The sequence below is a fragment of the Aythya marila genome (genome assembly GCF_965140915.1).
Source record: "Aythya marila genome assembly, chromosome: 2".
Classification (NCBI taxonomy): domain Eukaryota; kingdom Metazoa; phylum Chordata; class Aves; order Anseriformes; family Anatidae; genus Aythya; species Aythya marila.
Genome location: NC_139043.1, coordinates 29,450,503 through 29,476,221, shown reverse-complemented (window position 1 = coordinate 29,476,221; position 25,719 = coordinate 29,450,503). Strand labels below are relative to the sequence as shown.

Below are 25,719 nucleotides of genomic sequence, written 5' to 3'. Positions count from 1 at the left end.
ATGGGTATTCATGATAGCAAGGTATTTTTTTTGTCTTAAAATTGTCTTTACATTAAGAAGGTCCCAAGGCAATTTACCCTGGGAGTCAAGAACAGATTATATGACAAACCTGAATGTGCTACTTGATCTCATGGAAGCATGCAGAAGGGAAATGGGTACCCTGTCTTGGGTGGCCCTAGGGAGGCTGCAGCAAGAGATGTAAGAGGCAACAATGAGGACTTCTGCTGATATGAAAATCAGTGGCGGCAGTTTTTAAGAAAACATGGATTTATTGCTGAAGATGCTGGGAGACATGGTGGCAACAGAAGCAGAAGAGACCTTTATTATCAAGGTTTGCTCTTAGGCCTTTCAGGCAGACTGAGAGCAAACTGAACACGTTTGGTCCTATGGACTCAAGTGACAAATGAGGGTGTTGAGATTGCAGTCCAGTGCCATTGAGGTCACTCTCAATAACCTCCAAAATATCAAGGTAGTTGCAAGAGGGCTCCAATAGCTGTAGAAAGGCAAAAGTGTCATTCTTCTTGAAGAAGGGAAAGAAGGATGTTCTTAAGAAACCACTGATTTAATCACAGACCCTGAAAAGACCATGGAGCAAGTCTTCAAAGCCATTTTCAAGCATATTAAAGATAAGGTAGTCACGGGGAACAAGCTGCAGTTATCTAAAGGAACTAGTACTTGGCTGATCCAATCTCCTCCTCTGAAGAGAACAGTAACTCCAAAGAAAAGAGCAGAGGCTATCATTTACCTTGACTCTAGCAAAGCTTTCAGTCTTCCAGAGTATCCAGATTAGCTAAGCCATAGGGGTATAGACTGGCTGGGTGGCATATAAAGGAAGCAGAGAATTTGCTGGACCATTACACTGAAGAAGTCAGTTACCCAAAACCCTTGGCAGCCAGTTGCAAGTAGCATCCCTCCGGGTTGGTCCTGAGGCAAAGCACATGTTATGAAGAGTTTTAAATAAACTGTGTTTATTTAACCTGGAGATAAGGCTGAATGGGGAATGTAGTTGTCCTCTGCTGTAATAGCTGGTTATGGACAACATATCAGGAGGTAAGCAGTTGGACGATGAGAGTTGAAAGACAGAAGGTTCAGCAAGGGTGATTCAGATTAAGGAGGAACAGTGGTGGGGGACCGGTAAAAATAAGGATGGCCAAAACACTAGACCAGACTGTCCATGAAGGCTGTGGAATCTCAGTTCTTGGAGATAACCAAAGCTTGACTGAGCAAGGCTCTGAACAACCAGGCCCAACTTTAGAGCTGGCCTTGTTTTGAGCAGGGAATTAGACCAAGCATCCTGCAACATTTTGTTTCTATGATCTTGAAAGTCAAGACTCAAGCTGTTCTTGTCCAGGGAATATGATATTAAAATACAACCACATGTAAGGTATCTTTTACCTAAAGTCAGAAAGATGTAACTTGCAGTAAGATTTTAAGAGGCACCCATTTCCCTCTACTTTCAATTTGTTTTTATGATGGAAAATTCCAATCTTGAAGATTCTGAGCAGAACCTACAAACAGGCACAAGAGATTATACTCTGCCAAGTTTACTTTTTAAACTATGCTCACTACAGAACATCTTGAACTTTTAGCTTTCCTGCATTACAGATATCTGGATGGACAGACTCTAGCTGCTCTGTTGAGTCAGTTTTGCAGGAAATACGTACCTTTGCAAACAATAAGAGCAAGCAATGCAAGAGCCTTCTTTCCCCACCTTTTCAATAAGATCACCTCAAGATGGTCTCAGAACCTTTTACATGCAAGTTGGTCAGTCAAAAGAATCCTCAACTAAGAAGACTAGTGGAGCAGGAAAGAGTTGTTCTGCTTTCGAACAATTCTTTGGTGCCTAGGACAAAAAAAAAAACACACACCACAGGTCTCTTCACCTGTAACAGTCTTCCCACAGTATCGCTACTACCAAGTTGCTGTGGCATAAGGCAGGTGTTATTTTAAGTTGCTGATAAATCATTTCTCAGGGGACAGAGGGGAACCATTGCACCTCCGTGAATTTTCACTGTCTACTAACACCTCTTTCCAAAGCTAGCTGTATACTAATGCTACTGATCAATGGAATAGTTTGCCCTCTACTTTCTTCTGCTACATTCCCTGAAATTGTCTTACCCACTCCAATCTCTAAGGGACAGCGAATAAAGAAGCTTCAGCATGATTCTCCAATGCATTTAAAAGCCTATGCTTAAAAAAAAAACTTTAATTTAATACAAGAAAAAAAGTATGCCCATTGGAGTGCACCTAATTTAGATGAGAACAGTAAGAAACCTCAGAATGTAGACTTTTTTTTTTTATTATCACTACCAGTAAACTACAGCTGCTTCACTGTTCTGAAGGATGCTGGCCTTACGCAAGGTCGGCCACCATTTTCTTAATCTCCCTTCTACTTTCCTTCATCCTAGGTGGTGAGGCACTGGAACAGGCTGCCCAGAGAAGCTGTGCATGCCCCATCCCTGGAGGTGTTCAAGACCAAGTTGGACAAGGCCCTGGGCAACCTGATCTAGTGGGTAGCATCCACTGGCAGGGGTTTGGAACCAGGTGACCTTCCCTATTCAAGCCATTCTATGGTCCTATATTCTTCTCCTTCCTATTCATCTCATTTAGATTCCAAGGCTGAGCATAGACATTTTGGTCCATGCTTGTACAGCCCTTTGTAAAAACACTGTGATTACAACCCAGGACATTACTGCACAAATCAGGCCAGTTAAATAGCAAATTTCACAGCCATAGTATGCCGTTTCCACTACAAGTTCTAACATACTTTCTTCAGTGCTTCAGTCATTCTTCCTTATACAGTAAGAGCAATTGAACTGGTAAAGAAAAATGAAATGAACAACTACCATCTCAAAACAAAGAGCTAACTTGGAAGAATTAAGCAATTGAGTCAGTGGCCAACAGGGACAAGAGATTTCAAAGTCAAAATCCTTGCAAGAAAAGCTAGTCTTAGCTTTCACTAACCTGAGGGTCCTGTGGCTTAACTGTCACCATCAGTGTCAACTATGGCTGCTTAATAGTGTTCCCAGTACTCAACAAGTTTGGTTAATAGCCTAAAGCACCATGAGTGATAGGCAGCAATAACATAACAAGCTGATAGGCCACAAGCTTTAGTGGGATTCCTTATTTCTGCTCAGACTGTAGCAGGCCGCAGACACTTTGTACTAGTGGAAAGGAAGAAGACAGACTCTCACATAAGCTAAGGAGGACCAGATTCTTTCTGCTGAGGGAACAAGATTCTGAGTCAGCACCCACTGAAATCAGTGGACCATCTCCCATCCTTTCCTACCCACTTCCCCGCTCTTGCTTAAAAATCAAGGCTTGATCCAAACATATGTGTATGAGACAAGTTTTACTTTGGGCTGCACATATTGAGTCAGGCACAGAACATAAGTTTTGTCTTCTTCAGTTTATTCTTTGTTTCCCCCGAACAAGAGAAAGATGACAATCAGTTTAATAGCTTTTATTGCTTAGCTCTACGTAGGTATTTCAGACAACTAGTTCATTTTTAGAAGTGATTCTTTGAACAGCTCCTCTACACATACGCGATGTGTTCATAATATGACCAAGAGTGTTGCAAGAAAGCATCTCCCAGTGCAATAGAATTAAGCTTCAGTTTTAAAGGGTTATAGCTAAATTAAGACTGTTCACAATGAGATAAATATGGCTTTTAATATAAAACATGTTCTTACTAGAACATTCAATTACTGTGTTACTGTAGTAACAGTAGTACATACTTGTTCCTCATCAGAGCTGAGAAAAAAAAAAGATGCTGACTTTCAGGCAAGTGTTGGAGCAAAGCACTCAGATCACATCCAAGAAGCGGTCATATTAGCTGAGGTGGCAGCAGACAGTGTGACTGATATTTCAGTAACTCTGGTTTCATTAAGCAAGCAATGCTGATGCATATAATCTGGCTGTCAGGTTTAGCCAGCTAATCTGCTATAGAATCATTTCCTTAACTAAATCTGGACATGCAAACAGTCCTGGACACTATTAGTAGTCATATGTCAGGCAGAGCAGGTAGGAGTTCAAGGCATCAGTCCAGAGTCTATTGGATTGGAGATGTACAGAAGAGAAGAACCACCTCAGAATGTATTTAAAGTTAAGCAAAGAGACAATATGCTTATTTGCCCAGAGAAAACTTTAAAGTTAACTACTTTAAGTGTACCAACTGAGGAACAGCATTGAGCCCACAGGTTTCCTAAAGTCCAGCTGCATTACCTAGTCATTCAGACTTCCTTCTGGCCCCACTTGCCCTTGAAATATGCAGTACTTGGCCTCTCTATATGTATAATTATAGCTGCCCCAGACAGTCGTTTGATGTTGCTGGAAGGACTTGGCCTGCACTGTGCCCTGGCATGTTTGTAAGGGGGAGGTGACCATCCTCTTCTGCCAAGTGTGTCACAGCCATCCCAAAAGCATTCCAGTGGTCAACAAAGGAGGCTTGGACACAAGCCTCAAGTCTACCACATACAGCCAGAGAGGCAAGCAGCCGCAATGGAGCAGTAACACCTAGATAGTGACAGCTCAGAATACTAAGTCTCTATAGGTACATGTATCACGGCACATGACGGGTTAAGGATGTTGGAAAGGAAAGAGCTAACTTCTTAGGTAGTGACAAGAACTTCTCCGTGTACACAAGATGCTGTAGCCATGCTAACAGATGCACCACTGGTCCCACACACCTACACAAGCTGTAGAAGGAAAAGATTTCCAAATTAGATTTATTTTGAGCAGAAGTGACAATCTTTCCTTTGAAATTAATCTTTTATAACTGTTTATCACCATTAGTTTATATGATCAGATTCAGATCAGGCATGGTGAGAAAAACCCAGTAAGATTACAGACATACCCAAGATAGACTAGTTAAACTGGAAGTTTCTTCCTTATCTGCAACTTGCAGATATAAGCAAAAGCATTTGTTGTGGTATAATGCTCTAACTTCACTTACCTCACCAGTATAATTATACCAGCATAAACACTTATTCTGTTGTGATCAAGTCTACAACACTGGTATGTGTAACAGCAATGCCAAGATGTCATTCTGCATCAGTGTTTTGCCAGGCAGAGTTTCAAAGATGGAAGCAATAATCTTGACACATAAGAAACAGAAGTACATCCTTGTTCAATCTGCCTTTTTAATATTCCCCACCAAGGAATGATTATTGCAGAATAGATTACAAAAAGGACAGGGGTATAAAATACTACAAGATTGAATGTAACTAAGACTAACAGCTGGGGACAACAAGCAGGCAAGTCTCCCACGAGAAGGAAGGAGGGAAATATCCCCAAAGGCAATACTGATCCCTTATATTTGATCTTATCCCCACATCATAATCTACACATTGTTTTTTGGCAAGATGACAGGTAGGAGAACAAGCTAACTTCTCTATCAGTGGGATGGTTTGGCATGACACAAGAAGCATGTATCTTTACAACTACAAAGTCAGAAAGCCTAGCAGAACCACCCTGTTTACTTAACGAAGTGACGTAAACTGTAACTACGCAAGTGTGGCCTTCGTTCTTTCCTCCAGCTATCCCTGCTTTTCCTCAAGGTCCTCCCACTAATCTGAAGTCTAGCTTAGCAGTCTCTAAACCCTAAAGAGGGTACTGTATCATTTTAGTGTCCGAGTGTGGGCTGAGTACCCACCAAGAATTCATGATAAATCCAAATGTAATAGTTAGCAACAGGAATGTTTCTAGAAATTCCATTTACATCAGTCTGTGTTCTACTACTATTAACAGGTTTTGCTTTAGGAAGATAAGTGCTTTGAAGAAAGTAGCAGTGCTTCACAAAGTTTTGTAATTTCCTCATATAAAGAGATGTTCATATATACTATGTGTTATGCTATCGTAAGTTCAATACTTTATAGTGATGTGCATAGAGAAACATCCTATTGATATGCTTACACATTACATGTGCAAATAACAAGATCATGGCATCTATTAATCAATTTATTGAAGATAAATTATTGTTTTTCTGTCACACTTTGTAAATCAATTACCTAATACAATAGCAGACTGTGTAGAACATAGCTCAGTTAAGCTGTAAGATGTTTGCCTGTATATTATAAGATGAGCAATTAGGATAAAATACAATAAAAACTGGTACAATTCTATTCTCATCAGGCTTGTTTTCAGTCATGTCAAGATTTTATTTGGTCATTTCACTACCCCTCCCCCAGAAAAAAATAGAGTAAAATTGGACAGATTTAAAGCCAGATCACATCCTCCAGCTAAGACTTTTCACATTAGATAGAGTATGACATTCTGCTGCATTATCTATTTTTGCCTGAACAGATATACAAAAGGACTGAACAAAAGTTGAGGGGAAGCATGCACAAATACAAGTTGTGATTGTTGTTATAATAAAGAATTAATAAATTACTACTGTTTTTGCAGCTTTCAGGTCTGAGGCAAGCATGGCAAAAAGAACGATGAGACACCTCCCAGCATCATGAGATGCAAGGGAACAAGTCCCACGTCAAAGGTTGTTGATGATGGGAGAAAAGATGCTGTGTGCTGTAGGCAGTTCCCCTGGACTGGCAACACTACCAGAGAGGTCAGGGAACACGTAGCATCCATCAGGGACAGCCCAAGCTCCCAGAGCTGTCACAACACAGCGTTAATTTATAAGGGAGTAAAGAAGAGGCTGAAACTTCCTTAAGTGCACACACACCCCTTTAAGTCCTAACAAATCCACATGCAGGAAGTGAGACAATGGTTTACCATGAAGGAGGGAGCTCCCCGCATAAGCTCCATCTTAGATAGTCACCAGAGCTGTAGAGGTCTAAGCAATGAGTCACAGCTCCCATGGGTTAGAGGTGACCAACAAAACAACAGGTGCCAGGGCACCTCCTCATGCTATGGGAGGGCATCCAAACAATTCATGCATATTCACTTGCAGTAAGTGGCACCCTTACCACCATTTATTTGTACACAAACACATCCCAGCCCATCAGGCACCCACTGAAACCCCCTTGCCCAGCAGGGGGCCCAGCCAGCAGGAGAGTGGAGGAAAGGGCAAGGATGTTATGCTGGGACAAACCAATTGCATCCTCCTCCCTGATGTTATTTGATGTTATTAAGTAACCTAATTGCTAATCTAATAGTCAAAGAGAATGACAATAGCCAACCCAGCCCTTATAAAGCCTTTATAGGCTTTATTTATATCCCAACAGAAGCTACAACTCACGTTCTCCTAAAAGGAAAACACACACCATTTGAGTCAAGTCAATAATGTCTCCTTTCAAACATACAGTTCACACACATAATGAAACTGGAAGTAAGAGTGACATATACCTATGTCATCATGAGCTCTCCTACACACCCCAAATTCTCTAGGTGAAAACTGAGTTGACCTATATGACATGAGGAGCTGTCAGTGTACAACATCACTCTAGAAGCAACTGTTTCTTGTCCTCAGGTACCACGAGGCCTCAAGGTTCCATTTGCCAGCCTTCAGGAGGATCAAGATTTCCCATCCTTCTGTCCTTGCAAGTTGATTGGGGTGGGAGGAAGAGGGGAGCATGTAACACCAGATGCTTTCCAACTCAGAGTCACCACTTATAATTGACCTGACACTTCCTGGTACCCCAGAAATTCAGGCATAATATATTGATGTCTAATGACACTGGAGGGTGAAAACCCTTGTTACATTTTTCACTGTCCAGGAAGCTGTCCTAAGGTTTAAAACAAGTTTTAAACATTAAAGCCTATAAAACTCAACATGGAAGCCATGGGCTGCAACAGGACCTACCGGTTAAAGGCGGCTCATCCTAGTACTTTCAAAGGAAATGTTTTGGCATCCACTGATTATTCAAAAATAAAAGCTCAAGCAAGCTGGGCCCCACCTGTGTCACCATTTGAACACTTCCTAGGTCTAGAACAACTTCCAAACATGTCTAGAGCAAATACTGCTGAGAGCAGGTCCCCAGCTATGCCTACCCAGGCTGGGCAGAAGCATTACACAGATATCTGCCCTGTCCCCAGCTTGTTGCAGCCCCTCACAGTCACCATGCTCAAGATAGTACTGCTGAGGGCAGAGTACACGGTCAGGGCTCTCCCACCACTCCCTCCTGAGGCATGACTGCTCTGCAGAAGCAGAGGACTTTGAACTACATGGCCACCTCATCAAGCTACAGTTCTGTGGGACTGTGCACTATAGCTGAACACCAGGTACATTGGGATAGGACTGACCAGTACACCTCGAGCGTTGCTGGGGAGAAGTGGAAGGCAGGAGAGCCTGCTGACACTGGCAGCACTGGGACGCCCTGAGACAGAGCTGCACCTCCAGCCCCCAGACCCTGGGGAGCTTCCTGATGGACCCATTGTCACTGTTCCACACTTTTTTCTCTGGAGGAAAGCACATGCCTGTCTGTAACTGAGAGCATCCCCAAGCACCTAGCAGCCTGAGAGTCACCAGCGAAAATACCTAAATAGGAGAAGGAGACACATTGCTTTTTCCACATGCAGTTCAGCAAGAGATTATTTCACAAAACTGTCACAAACTGAATCTGAGCACTGGGGTGCACAGAAAGCAGAGCATCAGCACCTGTCAGTGGCAGTGATCACCACCACCCCTGCCACCAGGTCTTTGAGTACAGTGGCGGTCTTCTCTCACCATTATTCAATAACCCGTGTCAAAGGCACTTGAATCTCTTTCCCCAGGAGAGGTTTTACCAGGAGTGTGACCCTGCCAAGCCCTCAGAGGTCAGACATGGCCCCTGGCTGGTCAGATAGAAGAGGGTGATGTGGATGACATTTCTCCTCAGGCCCAGAGACAGCAACACTGACAGCTCCTACCTCTGGAGATAGGGGCTAGCTCTAAGTGCCGATAATGACTGTCCAAAGAAATGCAGCAAATGGCTTTCCAAGTGCAGTAGCAAATTAGTTGTTAGCTTCCTGGTAAAAATGTTAGTTGAGGTACCCAGGTTTTACATTCCTTACCAAGAATTAGTAAGGTTATTGCAATACCCCCAGTGTTTTCCACATTTAAGACTGTGAAAGACAGTATTCAGACTATTGGAATACAGGAGGATTCAAAGAAAGCTTTTAGTAATCACTGTACAGTACACTGATGTAAACCCACTAGAGCCCAAGACCACAGCTTCAGGGACAGAGGTGGAGAAATGCAGCTATTAGATCCCTATTTGCCGTAAGCTGCTATTGGCACTGTAAGATCCTTTGATTGCATGGAGACGTGATTTTTTTTTTTTTTTTTGAGCTAGGAAGCCAGTCTCCAGCTACTCATGTTTGTCAAAAGGGGGTTCTAGGCCACAGCACACAGCCCTTCGCTGCACAAGAGCAGCCCAACAGCATGGCAGACTAAGCACATTGAGTATGAAGAGCTCTCCTGAATCTGGTGCACCAGCCTTGGTCCAGGGGCACTGCAGAAAGCCACCGAGCTGAAGAGGCTGATAGATGACTTACCTCTGTAGCTCTCCTTGTGTGAGAAATGACACGCGTGCACCACCCTATGCATTATCATTATTTACAAACAAAACTAGAAGTCACATGTTTATTGATATTAGTTTATTAGAGGGCAGTCACTAGGACCCAGTAAACAGATAAAAAGTTCCTATAATTAAATAGGACTCATCACTTACCAACTAGTGTTTATAAACATGTTTGTTTTTTCTTTTTGAGAACAGCTTCTAAACATGGTTGTGCTTTCTAGCAGATCACACATTTAAAGTCTTTGTTCACACATCTGTATACTTCGTAATAATAACCACAGCATGCTCAAGAAATATAACAATAGCCTAGTGACCAACATTATTATGTATATAAAAAGCAAAGCAAGCAGTCACCAAGTTTCTATCACAGAAACAAGAAAACTTGTAACATCTCTGCCTAAGATAGCCAGCAAATCCAGTACTACTAAATGGCTGTACTATGTTATATTTTATGAATCCACTGTCACAGGCCTGAGAAACAATGGTTAACACTTCCTATACATATCTGCTGCAACAGAAGAAAGAAAGCAAGCTGCTAGGCACAACATGACTTTTCAGCAAGTCTCAGTTCCAGCCTATAGGTCTTTATAATCAGTGTCTAATCCATACAACAGAGTCAACAGGTTGTTTAGGGAAGTAGATGATATCTGCTTTAGGTTATACATACAGTTATCATCTCACCACAGATAACTGATACGAACTCATAGCAGCTGGTCTCATATCACAGAAAAAACCTTCAGGAGGCATACACTTACTTTGTTTTCACAGGAGAGTATGGTGATTTAGGGAATGCAGATCACTCAGTAATTCAACACACTTTCTTCTTAAGAAGCAAATACCTTAACAAACTGAAGTCTAATGCTTTTCCCAGGACTACAGAAGCGCACAACATTCCTGACCAGCTCATTCACAGAAACACCAAAACCCAGAGCTATACCCTTAGGCCTTTGCTTTCTAGGCCACTTCCTTCCTCTAGTACTCCTCCCAGCATTTTAGTTTGGTTTCCTAAGGAAATCAGCAACATGCAATGTCAGAGTATTGTCCATAACGACTTTCAATTCCTTCAACCAAAGCTTAGCTAAAGATATTTAAGAAAGCTTTAAGTCCTTACCATTTTTGCAATATGAGGAGACAGGAAAGACCTCTTCTCATACCCTCTCATGAGTTAGGGATATCTTAAATACTATCAGTTCCTCACTCAAAGACAGAAAGAGAACTAGAAGCCACCAGCCTGTTTACAATTCTTCTGCTCACATTGCTTCTTACTCACATCTTGTTTCTCTTCTTGGATCACCCCTAAATAGTATCTTGGGAACTTTCTTTCAGCAAACTCCTTTCATCCTCAAACACTGTGAGTACGATTGCTCATAGCCTTTCAATAATCACTCAAAGCGATTGCAACCCCCAGCACCTGTGGAAGCAGGCACAGGTGTTGCTAGACTCAATTGCAGTAACAGCTAGTAGGTGGGGATTTACTTACATTAAAAAAAAATAATCAAAAAGTTTACTATCTAAAAGCTTTTATAGCTGGCAGGTTTGTTGCACAATTCTACAGCCTTATCTTATACCACTGAATGCAATGAAAAAGCTACCTTTACGTACAAAAGTGGCTTGACTGAGCCATAAAACACCATAAGAAGTAATTTGGTTTTCTGTTTTTTCTAGTGAGAATTTTCAGACTATGAAATGCAGTGTGCACTGCAAATAAAAGCTGCCACTTCACTTTTTCTTAAAATATACTATTATATCAGTCCTTATGTTTTCTTTCTATGAACAGTATGATGATTTTACAGCACCCAGAAGCACCGTGGTCAATTTGCTAAGAAGGACCACAACGGGCTCTTAGCTGCTGTAGATTGACACAGATTTCAGATGGCAGACACCTGCATTTTCTAACAAGGTAGCTGGCATGTATTAGTGGCTATCATTTAGGATATAAATATAGATGTGTCAAAGGCAGGTGTCTATATTTGAGTTAATCAGTTTATGCCTTCTGTAGGGCAGATAGAGCCATAAGAGAATTTATTTGATCTGCCTTTGATCCCACTCCTGAACTAGGATAAAACATGCTGTAGTCAAACATCTTTCTTTCTATAGGCAGTGAAAATATCTAAAGATGCCTAAATCAGGCTTAAATAGCTAATTTTTAGATGTTAGTTAAATGAATCCTGATTGTTGTGTCTGTGTTACACTGAAAATTCCCAGCACTCTTTCTGGGAGACCATTTGGTATGTGGAAAGCTCTCCTTAGGGAAGTAAATAGCAAGGTAAGTGGAGTATAAAGGTACCCTAAACTTGCCTCAAAGTGCTTGAAATAAGTATGGATTTTCCAAAAGAAAATATATAACTATTGCCTTCCCACTGAAAGTGGGAGTAGGTATTTGAAAGGGATGGAGGAAAAAAAAAATTAATGTATATATATGATGGGAGGGGGGATTTGGGTTTTGTGTACTTTTCAAAATGGGCTGGGTATAGTAAGAGTGAAGAGCATGTCTAGTCTTCAGAGCAGATCAGCCTTCCTTGGTAAGGATGTGCAAGAGCTGCTTTGTGCAGGCACATATGTACAGCTACAACGAATACAAAAAAAAAAAAAAAATATTGCAAAAAAAAAAAAAAATATTGCAGATTCTGTCAGATTATATGCACCCTGTGCAGAGGCTTAAGTGAATGCACAAGGAAAAAGTGATATAGGTCAGACTAAAGCAATTATTAATACGGGATCCCTGTGTTACTGCTACCTTTAAGAAAAGAAAATGCTTTTCTCTATAAAAAGTGCACAAGCAAGCTCTACCGTTAGTGACCCTCGCTATAATCTATGGGTTATCTAGATGGGGTAGGCAAAAATCAAGGCTTACACTAGAGCTTTTTTCAAACATTTATTTAAAAAAAATAAAATAAAATCAACAACAACAAAACACACACACACACACACACACAAAAAAAAACCTTGGAAATTTTCTGAAAATGGGCTTTTCCACAAGACAGAGGAAGCACAGCATTTGATTAACTTTACACATCATCACTGTTTAGAAAATGTACTTAGGTAATCACAGGACTTGAAATTATATATTAAAGCAACAAAGGAAGACACGTCCATGCTTCTGTTCTCTGTGTATGCCCAGTCAGTCCTGCAGCTGTTACTTCATATGAATTGCTGTGCTGACGCAGATGAGGGAGCTTCAGTCACTGTATGTGAGATCTGCAGGCTTGTGTGATGTGTGTAGGTCTGATTTGCAAACACTAATGACTGCAATTTTTGACTTAAGAAAAAAATTTCAAAGGTTTCCACTTAGAACTGTGAGTTCACTCCATTTCATTTCAATAAACAAAATTAACACTGAGAGAGAAAAGGCAGCAAACACAATAAGCCTATTTTTCATTTATTTACATTCCCCTCTAATATATATTTTTATTTAATGTGGTAAAAGGCAAAGTTAATACTCTGTGCCAAGTTTCAGACAAGTGTGAAATTTCAAGGCTTATTAGATTATTAAGCTTCTGAAATACGGATTTATGTTTATAAAAGCAGTGCTGACACAACCTGAACTCTGAGCAATGGTAATGCCACCACAACAGCATGGTTCATACATGGTGTGAACAGCCCAGATTACCTTGTGCTAATAAAATGAAGGATTTAAAACAGAGCAAAAAAAAAAAAAAAAAATCAAGCCACCATATTTCTAGTGCTGTCAATCACATTTCTTGTTTGCAATCACATTTGAGTTTAAATGATGTGAAAACATGAATCTATTTACATGTTCTAGAAATACACCCACAAAACAGGATCCTAAAAAAACTCTTGCAAACAGGGCTTGCAAGAGTACACGTAGAAATGTGTGTAGGTGTGTGTGCCTAGATATATTATGTATGTAATCAACATGTAACGCTCCATAATGCTGAAAATAATAAATTGTTGTGAATGTGTAAGGGTGGAAAGTGCATTTTACATGGATTATCTGCCCTAGTTCCTGTTCTTATTTTTGGAAAGCAATCAGCTCTTCGTGAGAACTCAGCACCATGCTGAGCCACCCTGGGGCTTTTCATGGCCCAGCCCTTCACTTTGCATTATCATCTGCTAGCAGCCACATCCTGTGCAGACTGATTCATTACAGCCAAGAGAGGCAGAGAGAACAGGAGACCCTCTGAATCCCAAGGTCTGTAATCACTGCAAAATACATTTCTCACCATACCATGTAAAATAAACCTATATTTTCAAAGGAATTACCAGCCATTTATGTTACTGACCACTCCAAATTAAGGCTTATTTTAAGATAATATATTATTTCAACTCAAGATCTTTGCAAATTACTTTAACTTGAAAACTTCATGTGCCCAATCTGGAAGACTGTATATTCACCCCAATTTAATTCAAATATAAAATCAAATAATTCTGGCTACATTTGCTTAATAGCTATGGTTAAGTGCAAACAAAAATCAGATATGGATGATTTGCTTTATGAATATTTATTTACTGAATAATATGATACGAATTATTATTTACAGCTATAGTAATATTTTTGTTTTCTGTGAAGCTGCAGCTCATGGAGTTAAACATAACACGATATGTTGAACTTGTGTTTTTAAACTCTCACACAAACATATTACTTTTGAAATGGTATGATGGCCTGACACTTGGCTTCTGACCACAAATAAAAGTTACAAGCCAATCCAGAATCAAAATTACTCTTACACTCTGTCTATTCCTTTCCATTATGCTGTCTCTGTAATATCTGAGTACCTCACAGCAGTTTTAAGAATGAATCTAAATGTGAAAGCAACCACAAGATCCTTGCTCTGAATGCAGGTAACGAGAGTTCAGGGATAAAATGACCAGAGCTATCAATGGCTGGGCTGGAGGCACCTATCTTCAGCCTTGACCTCCAGCTTCCAGCATTCACTCCAGGGCTTTACAAATAAATGACATAGGCTGAAGTGTGTCTTTTAAAACTGCAGGACACAGCTGAGTCTTTGTACAGAATCTTCTCAAGCATCCTCTATCCTGATTACAGCAAGAGCAAGACACATAGGCAAACACCGTACATAAGTGAATTACACAAGAGAGTGGTAGAAATGCAGTTGCTGAACCATACTGGTGTTCCTACAAGTCCTACTACAGCACGAAGTGAGGGAAGTACATTGATGCAGCAATAGGAGATCTGTCAAAAAGCATCAGTGTGGGCACAGGCTGAGAGTCCCATTTATCACCAGCCTAACATGAGTGATTACAGCTGAATTACAGTGGCTTTAAATGTAGAAGTCAATTTTCTAAGCTAATTAAAATGAGGGAGGCTAGTAGTCCCAAGGTTAGCACAATTCAGCTCCTATATCAAATGCAGTATAATCAGAAAAAATGAAACATATATCCCTGATTCAAATAGAAACTCATTAGATGAAGTTCAATGGAAACAGTGCAACTAATAGTCCACAGATTACCATTTTACTTATGCCACTTGGGATATAGCAGGAACAAATTGTGTTTGCAGAGACATTGTTACATTAATCCATGTTTCACAGAGAATCAACATTTTCTTTGAGAATCCAGATTGACCCACAGTAACACCTCAGAGGGACAGATAAAAATGTACATCATGGATATGTAAGTTCAGTATTACCATTTAAAACAGTGGAGACCTTATGCTGGTGGTCTGAAAACTGCTGAAGGCACCTTAGAGATCATCATGAAACCAGTGTCAAAAGAGCACTAGTAGCCCATGCGTTCCACAGCATCCAGCAGTAAGAAGGCCAGCAGGGTTCAGTTAATTTTAGAAATGAGGATATTTTTAGAAAATTTCCTTCTGTTGTAGTGTCTTCCTCCACATTAGGCCAGCTTTACTAAAAGACCCTGTTTAGGTAAACAAGTCACCACAGCAGAGGTGAACACTCTTTCCCAACCATTTTGACTCACAAACCAGTCCTTATGACACCCAACTCAGAGATGTTCCAACAACAAAGCCTACCAAAGCTTTTAGGACAATGACGTTGATGCAGCAACGGATGGAAATGCTACACTCTTAAGGAAATTATTCTTACGAACGAATTAATCATTCATAAAGCGATAACAGAAGATAAGCGCCAAGATTGCAGAGTTAGGGGTAGCTCTGGACCACGTGTGGTGGCTGAGGTACAACCAGCCTTTACACCCTTACCTCGCCTGACCTGGACTTCTGCTTGTCCTTGAGACAGGGCAGCCACTGTGCCAGCCAGCCTGGCCTCCCCGGCTGCCTGCCGGCTCGACACCCCGCGGGCCTTCCTCTGGGTCAGCGTGACCAGAGATGAATGCGGCGATTAGGTGGCTTTCTTAAATGAGGTATTGTTTCATTTCAGCAATAGGAAAACTACAGCACATAAGAGTGAAGATTTGAAGCCAATTAAGCAGCCTAGAAGTGTATCTATTTCCCTTAGGGCTCAAAGTCTTGAACAGCTAGTGAAGTCCAGCAGTTTCAGATCCTCTCTCCCTGCACACTCCCCCAGCCAACAATTGTACCCATCCTTCTCCTTTCTTTTCCAGACTTTCAGTATTTAATCATCTCTAACTCTTTAGTCTGGAGGAGCAGCTGTGTAAATATAGCTGGAACTAAGAAGGGGTAATCTTGGATGCTCAGGGATTAACTTCTTTTACCTTCCTGAGCTGTTTACAAGCAGGTACGTAGTCTGGAAGCATTGTCTGGCCTCCCTGCCTAGGTTTTCTTCTTAGATTTTGGGCTTGGCCTGGTATAAATTCACCATACGAAAAGTGAGCAAATGTGCTCTCAGCTTGGCTGAGCAGTGAGCAGGCAGTGCCTCGGATCAGTCACAGCAAGGGGCAGTGACACAGGAGCTGAGAGGTAGGATTGTCCAGTCTAATTTGCTGCTGGGATACTTCCCCTCCCCCCCTCCCTTTTTTTTTTCTTTATTATTTCAGTTAGTTCTTTGAAACTGCAGTTTTACTTCATTACAGCTGATTTAAGATCACCTAGCACTTTAAAGAAGGGCAAGCTAGCAGCTGTGTATTACACCTTGATTTTCTTTTCAGCTAGGTGGGATCACTGCAAGAGGCCATTTGGCAACCCCATGCATCACCCCGCTGTGAAGCTGGGCTGCGTATTTCCCTTCAGTTTCAAAACACACATGGTTCATCCACATAGTTCTGCAGTATTGTACTGCTCCTAAAAATAACCACCACCGGCAAAGCCTTGTGAGAGGGACAAGCCTTCACAAACATAGGTCAGTCAGGAATCAAAAAAAAAAAAAAAGCTTTCCTCATCCCGCAGACTAAACATGAAGGAGACTCTGCCTGTTCACAGCTCCACAGATATCCCTTCCTGCAGCAACAGAAGTGGTTTTGGCTCAAAGACATGAGGTTGTTGGTTACCAGAGCACAGCTGTAGGCTGTGACCCTCTCAGAAGATGAGTCACACGACAGAGAAATGACAATAATGATACAAAAAGCACCCAGTCATTCCTAGATTTCTCTCTCAAGCCAAAGGAACATAATGTTATGAGCAGATGTATTAAACTTCATGCACACCAATCTGAACTCAGACTGCACGCTAGAGCTGATGCCCTATATATGGAATATCCGGGCTGCCTGCATTTTCCACACTCTCCCTTACGAATTCTTTCTTTATAGTATCAATGCAGTATCCAAGTCCTTCTCAGACACCAAGAATCACACTCTCTTGTCAACAAAGTTTCAGCCAGCCACTAATTAACGCCACACTATCTGTAAACAATGGATCCAAGACACAGATAGCTGCCTTCAGCTTGTGGCGGCGTCCACAAGGGCTTGTCAGCCTGAGCACCACCAGGCTGCTATCGGCTCCTCACCAGCTCCGTGACCACCCCAGCTGAGGTCAGCAGGTCCCGCGCGACCCAGGGGCACAGAGAGTATCTCATCAAGTCAGCCCACAGAGCAGTGGGCTGGCTGAGGGAGAAAGATTTCAACCTCCGCCTTACTGGAAAGTAGTATCCATTTTTTTCAAATGTAAACACAAGTTCAGCTCAACAGTTTCAGCTGAAAGGGTTGGCAGTTAATACACTGCTACGCAGCTTGAGAACAGAGACCAGACCCTGAAGCCTGGTCAACTTTACATGATTTTATACATATAAACGGCTGAGGCAGTGCCATAACGACCTGTGATTCTACAACAGCAGCAATAAGGTAACAAGGACGTGTGGTTTGTTTCTAACAGTGCTGCACCAGTCTAAATGCAATTCCATGCCTTCTTAACGCAGAAGCAGTTTCAGATAATTTAACTTAGCCAGCACCTTGAAGAACAAAATATCATTTGAAGCCCAATTTGGCAACATTTATTTAAAAATTTGCATAATAACTCCATCATTGTAACAAAATTATACCTGTTTATCCACCTCCTCTGAAGGTTTTCTGACACATACCAGTAATTTAGGCCCGGTTTGTCTATTCTTCAGATGGAAGAGAGCAATCCCAGGCTGACAGAGCTATGCCAGCAGAAACACAGTCAGCAAGGGATACCAAGTGCTCTTTAGCAATCACCATTTTGACAAAGCTGTCAGCTATGAACAAAGTAATGCTAAACAGTTTTGGAGGTACAGCTACAACCAAATACATTACTTAGGAGTTACTGTAATACCCCAGCAAAACAATTGTAGTACAGATACAGGTATAGCTTGAATGTGAAACTCATTCCCCACTTGAAGTTTTCTACTCCAAGTTAAACTTTATACAACAACCAGGTCATTCAAGAAACACTGCTCTCCACCTTCTGACTTCTTCCCCTAAAGAACAGTGCTGGAAGACAGATCAGTCCTGCCTTTGTATTTAAAACCATTCATTGAAGCTTTTATGCATGTTAATGGAGACTGTCACCAGTTAAACACTGGCATGTTTAATACGCAGAACAAAATATGGTTGACTTTTGGGAGTGGGATGGCTTTCCAACTATTCCCAGTAGTAGTTCAAATGAATACTTGAAATGAAGCAATCATTACTTTGTATTTTACGGCTTGTTTACTGAGTACAAAGAGCCAGCCTGTCACATCAGCTTCCTTAACCTAGCAGTATTGTGCACATGATAGGAAGGAAAACGTTAGCCAGATGATACCAGTAATGCCCTAGATTCATAGGCCTAGGCAGCACAAACATCTTTCTCAGGATTGACTGTTAGTAACCTACATTTTGATGTGCCATCAGTTACATGAACAGAACTGAAAATATCATCTTCTGGAAAGAGAATTTTGGGCATTCTGGTTCAAATTTAGCAGTTTTTATTTGTAGGTTTCTAAATTGTTTTTTTTTTTTTTTTTTTTTTTTTTTCTTGTCTTTGTTAGAGGCCTAAAACTAAGTTTAATATCTCTTGCCCCATTCTACTCCCTACCATAAAATCTGAGGAAATTCACTTAAGGCTTATAAGTACACCCAAATTCCTCAGTAATCAGATATTTGAGCCTGAAGATACTAAATTCAGTACAACCTGTTTATGTGATAAATGCCCAACATTATTTACCAAATATTACACATAACACAAGACAGGTTCACCTATTTAAAGGATTTCTCAAAAAATGCAGGACCTCATCACTTCAAAAAAAAGTCACTGCAGTATTTCTTCTGTGACTTGAAGTTTTTAATGAGATACCTACAACTTATAACACTGGTACATTTATGAGCCTTACCACACTTCTAATTATTCTGTTTTCAACAGAAATATTTCTATCCTTATGAGAATCAATACACGCCCAGAGGTTGAAGAGAACGTACAACTGCAGTGCAAGAAGTCAGACACCTTCTCTCTGCAGACTTGTTTTGAATTGTTTATTGAGGTTTAAGAAGTCATCCACATTTCTATAAATATAGACATTACTTGAGTAAGTGACTTACAATGTCACCAGTGCAGGTACATATATAACCAACATACAAAAGCTCCACTGGAAGCTACTTCAGTTTATTCAAAAAGGACCAAGATGTCATAAAAAAACAGCTGTCATTTCAGTTATTGAAGACACTAAAGTGCATTTTTGGTTAATTCTTGGATGAACAGCTGCAGGTTAAAAAGTTTGATTTTTTTTTTTAAACATATTTAAGTTACATTGATTGACATTCAGGTTTGTAGCTGTCATCCTCCTGATACATGGCAGCAGGTAAGAAAAACATATTTACTTTGCTGGTTGAGTAAGAGGAGGATATATATTTTGCCTTTTTTTTTTTTTAATTCAGTATTTCCAACGAAAGTTTAAAGGTAATCTAACATTCTGATGAATTTTTACAGCACCACTAAAGTCAGTCCTACTTAAAGTTAGTCCAGGCTCTGTTTTAGCCCTTTTAATTGCTAGCAAGTTGTCTAAAGAGTCACTTGAAGCTCTGTACCAGTAAGAAAAACTACCCTCCCTTTTCTGTCAAGCACTATCCTGCCCAGTTAACACTGTTTGCACACTCTGTAAACAAGAACAGCTTAAAGCATAATTAAAGCAGAACACAGGCCCATCTTGAAAATCTTCTTCCCCCACTCCCCCCCTCCCAGCAGTGTCAAACGTTTTGAGTGTGTAAAGCATTATTACATTCCAAACCACAAAATACTTTAAGAGTCACGATAAAAAAAAAAAAGCATACGTTGAAAGTGACATAGCAATACCACTTTAATAAAATGGGGCATTTAGGGGAGATACAAGATGTGCTCTGCTAAGTTTAACTCCATCTTTACTTCATTACGGTTTCAGTTTTATTGCCAAAAAAGTCACTAATAGAGCGAACAATGCTGCATTGGTTAGAACCATAACAGCCAAAATTGTTCTTTATAGCTCTTTTACTGCAATTAATTTATTTATAATTCGATAGTATGAGGACGTAATATTCATCATTCAAAAACAGATGACTAATTTTGAGTAATAGCTTAAACCTGATTTAATGTGCATGTATAAGGATGAATGGCTACTTCTATAAAAATAAAAAACTTCCATACCAAAAACATGCTATATGTTGGGAAAACACTTTTCCATGCTCCATCATGTTGTTTACATTTTTTACTTGTCAAAAAAACTCTTTCGAATCAGTTGAAAAATCCACAGCACTTACGTTTCAAGTATTTGAACTGAACATGATTCAATTTCAAAAAGTGCCAAATTTAAAAAAAAAAAAAATACACATGTAGCCAAGCTTTCATAGAAATTCCCAAACTAGATAAAGAACAGCCTCTTGAAATAACTTCATACATGTTTTTAAAGCTGTATTATGTTCACCTAAACACTCCACATACGAGCATTAGAAGTTTAAAAACACAGAACACCTTCAATGCAAATTGCTTGCAGAGGGCACCCTCAAATATATGAATACAACACTACGCAGAAAACCCTCGTTTTATTTGGCTATTTAGACATCCATGTCACATATACCCACCCATCCATCCATTTCCTGATAGTATTACATCATCTATTCGGGCTTCTGAAATAATGCAGAGCCATAAAGTCAGAAGAGACTATTTAAAAAAAAATAATAATAAGTTCCATGACTGCACAGCCTTCCACGAGGCAAGGTTGTGCAACTGATTGTTTAACGTAACTAAGCTTAACGGCATCCAAACGAGCAGGCCTGGGTTTGGAAGCTGTCTCATGTCAAATTTTGACCATGTAACTACTCTAATAGAGAAAGGACAAAATAGAACTCATCTCTTCTTTTTCTGCTGCCTCAACATTTTCCTTCGCTTAATTATCATATCATATAGTTTTTCCAGTCCCTCTTTGAGTCCATCTCCAATGATTGCACAGGTAGGCTGCAAATGCCAGGGGGTTGAAGAACTCAGCTCACTCATCGCTAACATCTTCTCGATTTCAGAAAGCGAGAGAGAGTTCCTCAAGTCCTGCTTGTTAGCAACTATAAGGACAGGCACTCCTTGATTTTCCGATATCCTAGTGATTTTATGAAGTTCCGTTTTGGCCTCCTCCATTCTCTCGACATCGACAGAGTCCACCACAAATACGATGCCATCCGTGCACCTCGTGTACGACTTCCATAGCGGCCTCAGTTTCTCCTGGCCGCCCACATCCCAGAAGTGGAAAGTGACCGTCTTCGAGTTGCCCAGCGTCACTTTGATTTTCTCCGTGTTAAATCCCTTAGTGGGCACGGTGTTGACGAACTCATTGAACTGCAGCCGGTAGAGCACCGTGGTCTTTCCAGCGGAGTCCAGCCCCAGGATGACGATGTGGAAGCACTGGAAGGACGGCAGGCTGGACAGCAGCGGCGTCTGGTCCGAGAGTCCATTCCCCATCGCCGGGCCAAGAGATGACAGCAGCCTGCCCACACCAGCGCCGGGGCCCCCCGCTACACTCCGAGCCTGCGGCGACAAACGCGGCGTTAGCTGGACTCCCGCCCGGCCCTATAGGGCCCCCCTCAAGTCCCCCAAGCCCTCCAACCCCCGCCGTGCCCCTCGCCTACCGCTCGGCCCCGCCGCCCTCAGCGCGGGGAGATAAGCACAGCGCCAGCCGCCATGCCACCCGCACCGCCCGCTGCCGCCACCGCCTCTGGCGGTCGGGCTGCGCCCAGCCCGCGCCTAGCCCCGCTCGCCCCGCCCCGCGCATCTCATTGGTCCCGCCGCGCAGCGGGGGCGGGGAGGAAGGCGGGCTTCGCCTCTTCGATTGGTCGACAGCTTCTGCCACTCATCGCGGACGCCATTTTGTCCCCTTCAGCCGAAGAGGAAGGGGGATTGCGGCCCCTGAAGCCACGCCCCTACTTGAGCCGCGCGCGCGCTCATTGGGCACGGGGGCTGTCACTCTAGACGGCGCCCCGCCCCTCTAGGCGCGGCTGGGGAGCGGCTCGGCGGCGCCTCACAGCGCGCGGGACGCTCCTCGCACTGCACCGCGGCACTGAAGGGGGGGGGGCCGCGCTGCGACGCCCTTCCCCGGCCGCCCGTTGCGTTGCCAGCCGCCCCGGGGGGCCCCTCGGTGGGCCCAGCCTTTCCGTCAGCCCCCCCCACCAGCCGCGCCCATGGGCGCCCTCCGTCGCCTAGCAACGGGCGGCACGCGCAGCCCCGCCTCTCTCCCCCCCCCCCGCACCGTTCTGATCACGTTATCCGTGGCGGGCGGGACCACGTGACGTGCCGCCTCGTCCCGCTAAAGCGGGGGCGCCGCCATTTTGGGGTGCCAGGGAGGGTGCGGGGGGCGTTGGGTGCGGATGTGCGTACATGGCGCTGGGGTGGGTGATAGGGGAGGTTCCTCACAGCAAAAGGCCGTGTGAAGTAGTTCTGCGTTTCACTATCCAAGCCTAATTGGATGAGCTTTAAAAGCTTTGAAATCTTCTAAAGTCAAGACTAATTACAACCGTCTAATAAGTCATTTTTGCATGGTGCCATTTCAGGGCAGACAGGGTTTCAGACGAGGCCTGGGGCTGTGTTTTGTCTCAGATTTTCTTGCCATCTCTCCATAATTTTAATTTTTCCCCCATCACTGTTCACTTAGTGCTTTTGCCGACATGGTCTTAATGCAGCTGTGGCAATGCAGATGCCTACTTCTTTCTGATGCCTGTGTGGGATTTATACCAGCTCAGCGTAAAATGCCTCTAGCATACAAAAGGATCAGGTGCCTTGACTTCAGAACAGGGCATACTAGTAAAGTGTTTATGTATAATCCTTATTTAGATAAAAATTAAATAAGCCATTCTTTTTGATGAGAACATCTATTTGACTGGTAACTAAAGCTGTTGCACTGCCAAAGGCTACTGTTCCAAGCATTTGTTTTTTCTACTTTGTATCACAATTAGTACAAAGAAGAGGGTCACTAGCCTATCCTCACAGCTATGCCCTTGACCTGCTGGGCTCCAGTAAGAGAAATAGTGATATTTTCTATATTAACTTTGCATTTTTTTTTTTTCAAGAGCACTTCTAGATTTCTTCATGTGGCTGCTGGAAAGGGATGACTTTTTAAGAATATTCTGGCAATTACATATTTTATTTTCTACTTGAAAACACTACAGTTTCTATTTTAAGTCACAAATGTGATGTATAAAAAAAGAAATGTATTAGTGAAAGGGAATTGTATAGCCACAGAAATGCCACTGCGTGCTGTAGGCATACGTGGTTTGATATACATTACAATCCTACTAAAAATAGCAAATTTCTAATTTGCTTACCCTTGAGATAGATGTTCCACTGCTTTTATCTTTGTTAGTTATTTACATCCTGATCTTGCAGATGACTTCTTGGAGGAAGTGGCCTATTTGTATAGGAAAGTGGTTTTACTTATGTGGAAAAACAGGGGTAAGCTACTACCCCAAATGCCAACTAGTACAGCTTCTTACTTGGCAATATTTTACTGTACCTTTCCATAGGATAAAGAGGTGCATAGCATATAAAGCTATAGAAAAGCAACAGTAGAACTGAGCCTTAATTATTTCATGAACAGTGTTCAGTAATTTAAAGTTGGTAGAAACAGATAAAAATACCACGTTAAGGAATATTGCTACAGAAAATAGATTTATTCATAAAACTTGACAGGCTGAAAATAAATGAAATTGACCTTTGTTTCCACCTATAAAATTGTTTTCCTTATTTTAATGGAAAAATAAGCCCACTAGATATTACAGTCTTCCAAGCCACTTTACACATCCTAATAATAACTGTCTATTTTATAATTAATTCCACAAGGAAGATATGGGCCAGCTACTACCTTTATTACAGATATTTGAATTTAAAACATAAAATGCAGAAAGATTGCCTTTACCTATTGCTTTGTTGAAAAAAGTCAATACATAATAAGATTTCAGTGACCTTGAAGGAGGAGTGATAAAGAACTGATGATTTTCTAGAGTATAACATATCTGACATCTTAAAGATGACGTGTTTCTTTGGAAGAGGACTTTTGTGGCATTGGGGAGATAATTATAAATTAAGATTTGAGAGAAATGAACATCTACAGCAAATGAGCATATATATATTCATAAATATATACATGAAAATGATCCACACTGTCTAAAAACAAGGAGAAGTAGATTGTTCTACTTCTTTCCTCTCCCTACATTTAATTTATCTTAGCCACCTGTTGTAACTTGCTGTAAACTGAGTTATGAACTCTCTGGGGCAGGGACTATTCTTCATTGTAAGTCTTCTCAGTGCTTAGCACCTTGATCTTAATTAATGCCTGTAGGCATTCCTGCAAAACAGCTATTAAATAACAATCCAAGTTGATCAGCTCCTCCCATACACTTCATGCTCCTTTAGAAGTCAAACGTGAAGACTGGGCAGGTGTTCCAGGTGCTGGGAAGGGAGTAATGGTATCTAAATTAGTGGGAGGGTAAGAAAGCTGACACATTCAGCTTCTGATAATTGAAGGTAAGGGCGAAGCAAGGCTTTGATTATCCCATAGAAGCTTTGAAAGAAGAAAGTGTATGGCAAGAAGTACACTTACTGCCTTTTCAAGTATGTAGCTAAACGGGGGCCTCTTATTTAGAAGACAGGTGAAAATAATTGTAAAGTCCATGTGGGAGGCAACTGGAGGGAAAAAGGCTCAAACCATGTGAAGCCTGTAAGCAAAATAAGGAGAGGCCTAATTTCTATGTTGGGTTGTTTCACAAACTCATCCTTACTTTTCTGACTTCCTACCTCCAGCTCTGAGTTCTCTCTGGCTCAGCATTCCTTAACTGAGGAAAACACCTACAGCTTCTCTGGAATAACAAGCTCTTATTTGATATCAATTTACCAATGCATATGGCAGTACATTGTTTTCTAGATACATTTCCTATATGTTTTATAAGCTTCATACACATAGTCTGTATATTTCTTTAAATATTTTCTACAAAGAAAAGGTAGCCTGGGACAGGCCTTTGTGTTCAAGAAAAGGTTGCATTATCTGAATAGCATGTAGCTTCTTCATAGTAGTACAATAGGATTTTATTATTATTCCTATATAGGAATAGGTCCAGGGATAAATTTGGTTCAGGGCAGATTTGGGAGGTCCAGGCCTCCGAAGCTAAATGTGAAATGAGAAATTAATCCCAAAGCAATGCTGGTGAGCTTGAATTTCATTGGCCAGGTAAGCACAGTATTCCTTTTATTTTGGTGAATATCATTATTCTGTAGAGTAGAATGGCATTTATTATCCAGTTCAATTGCTAATCACCTTTTTTTTTAATAATACTTCATGTTATGAATAGCGTGCAAATCAAATGAAAAGTGAAATGTAAGACAAACAACCCAAATCCCATGTACTGAGGATGCAGCCAGAAATACCGACCAGTAAAGGACTGAGGCAAATGCAGATGGAATGAGCGGAAGAAATCTGCCTCGTGGAGCTGAGTTAGTTTTAAAACACAGACAAATGAA

General features: G+C 41.5%; 2 protein-coding genes across 3 annotated transcripts in view; both read right to left on the bottom strand.

Moving 5' to 3' along the window:
• The window catches only part of LOC309875546 (uncharacterized protein), a 273,711-nt gene extending 263,396 nt beyond the window's left edge, over positions 1–10,315 (bottom strand). For both annotated transcript variants that reach the window (XR_014317052.1, XR_014317053.1), the window contains exon 1: positions 10,217–10,315. The gene's annotated coding sequence lies outside the window, so the exon portion shown is untranslated. The remainder of the gene's footprint in view (positions 1–10,216) is intronic.
• Positions 10,316–20,749: 10,434 nt separating this feature from the next.
• Positions 20,750–21,960, bottom strand: ARL4A (ARF like GTPase 4A). The gene is made up of 2 exons (XM_082752845.1): positions 21,843–21,960; positions 20,750–21,741 (listed from the first exon to the last, which is right to left on the bottom strand). The coding sequence occupies exon 2, from the start codon at positions 21,673–21,675 to the stop codon at positions 21,073–21,075; it is 603 nt and encodes a 200-aa protein (XP_082608971.1). The 5' UTR covers positions 21,676–21,741; positions 21,843–21,960; the 3' UTR covers positions 20,750–21,072.
• Positions 21,961–25,719: the final 3,759 nt, after the last annotated feature.

Bases quoted from the DNA above. Each gene is read 5' to 3' on its own strand.
- ARL4A (XM_082752845.1), bottom strand. From the start codon at position 21,675: ATGGGGAATGGACTCTCGGACCAGACGCCGCTGCTGTCCAGCCTGCCG.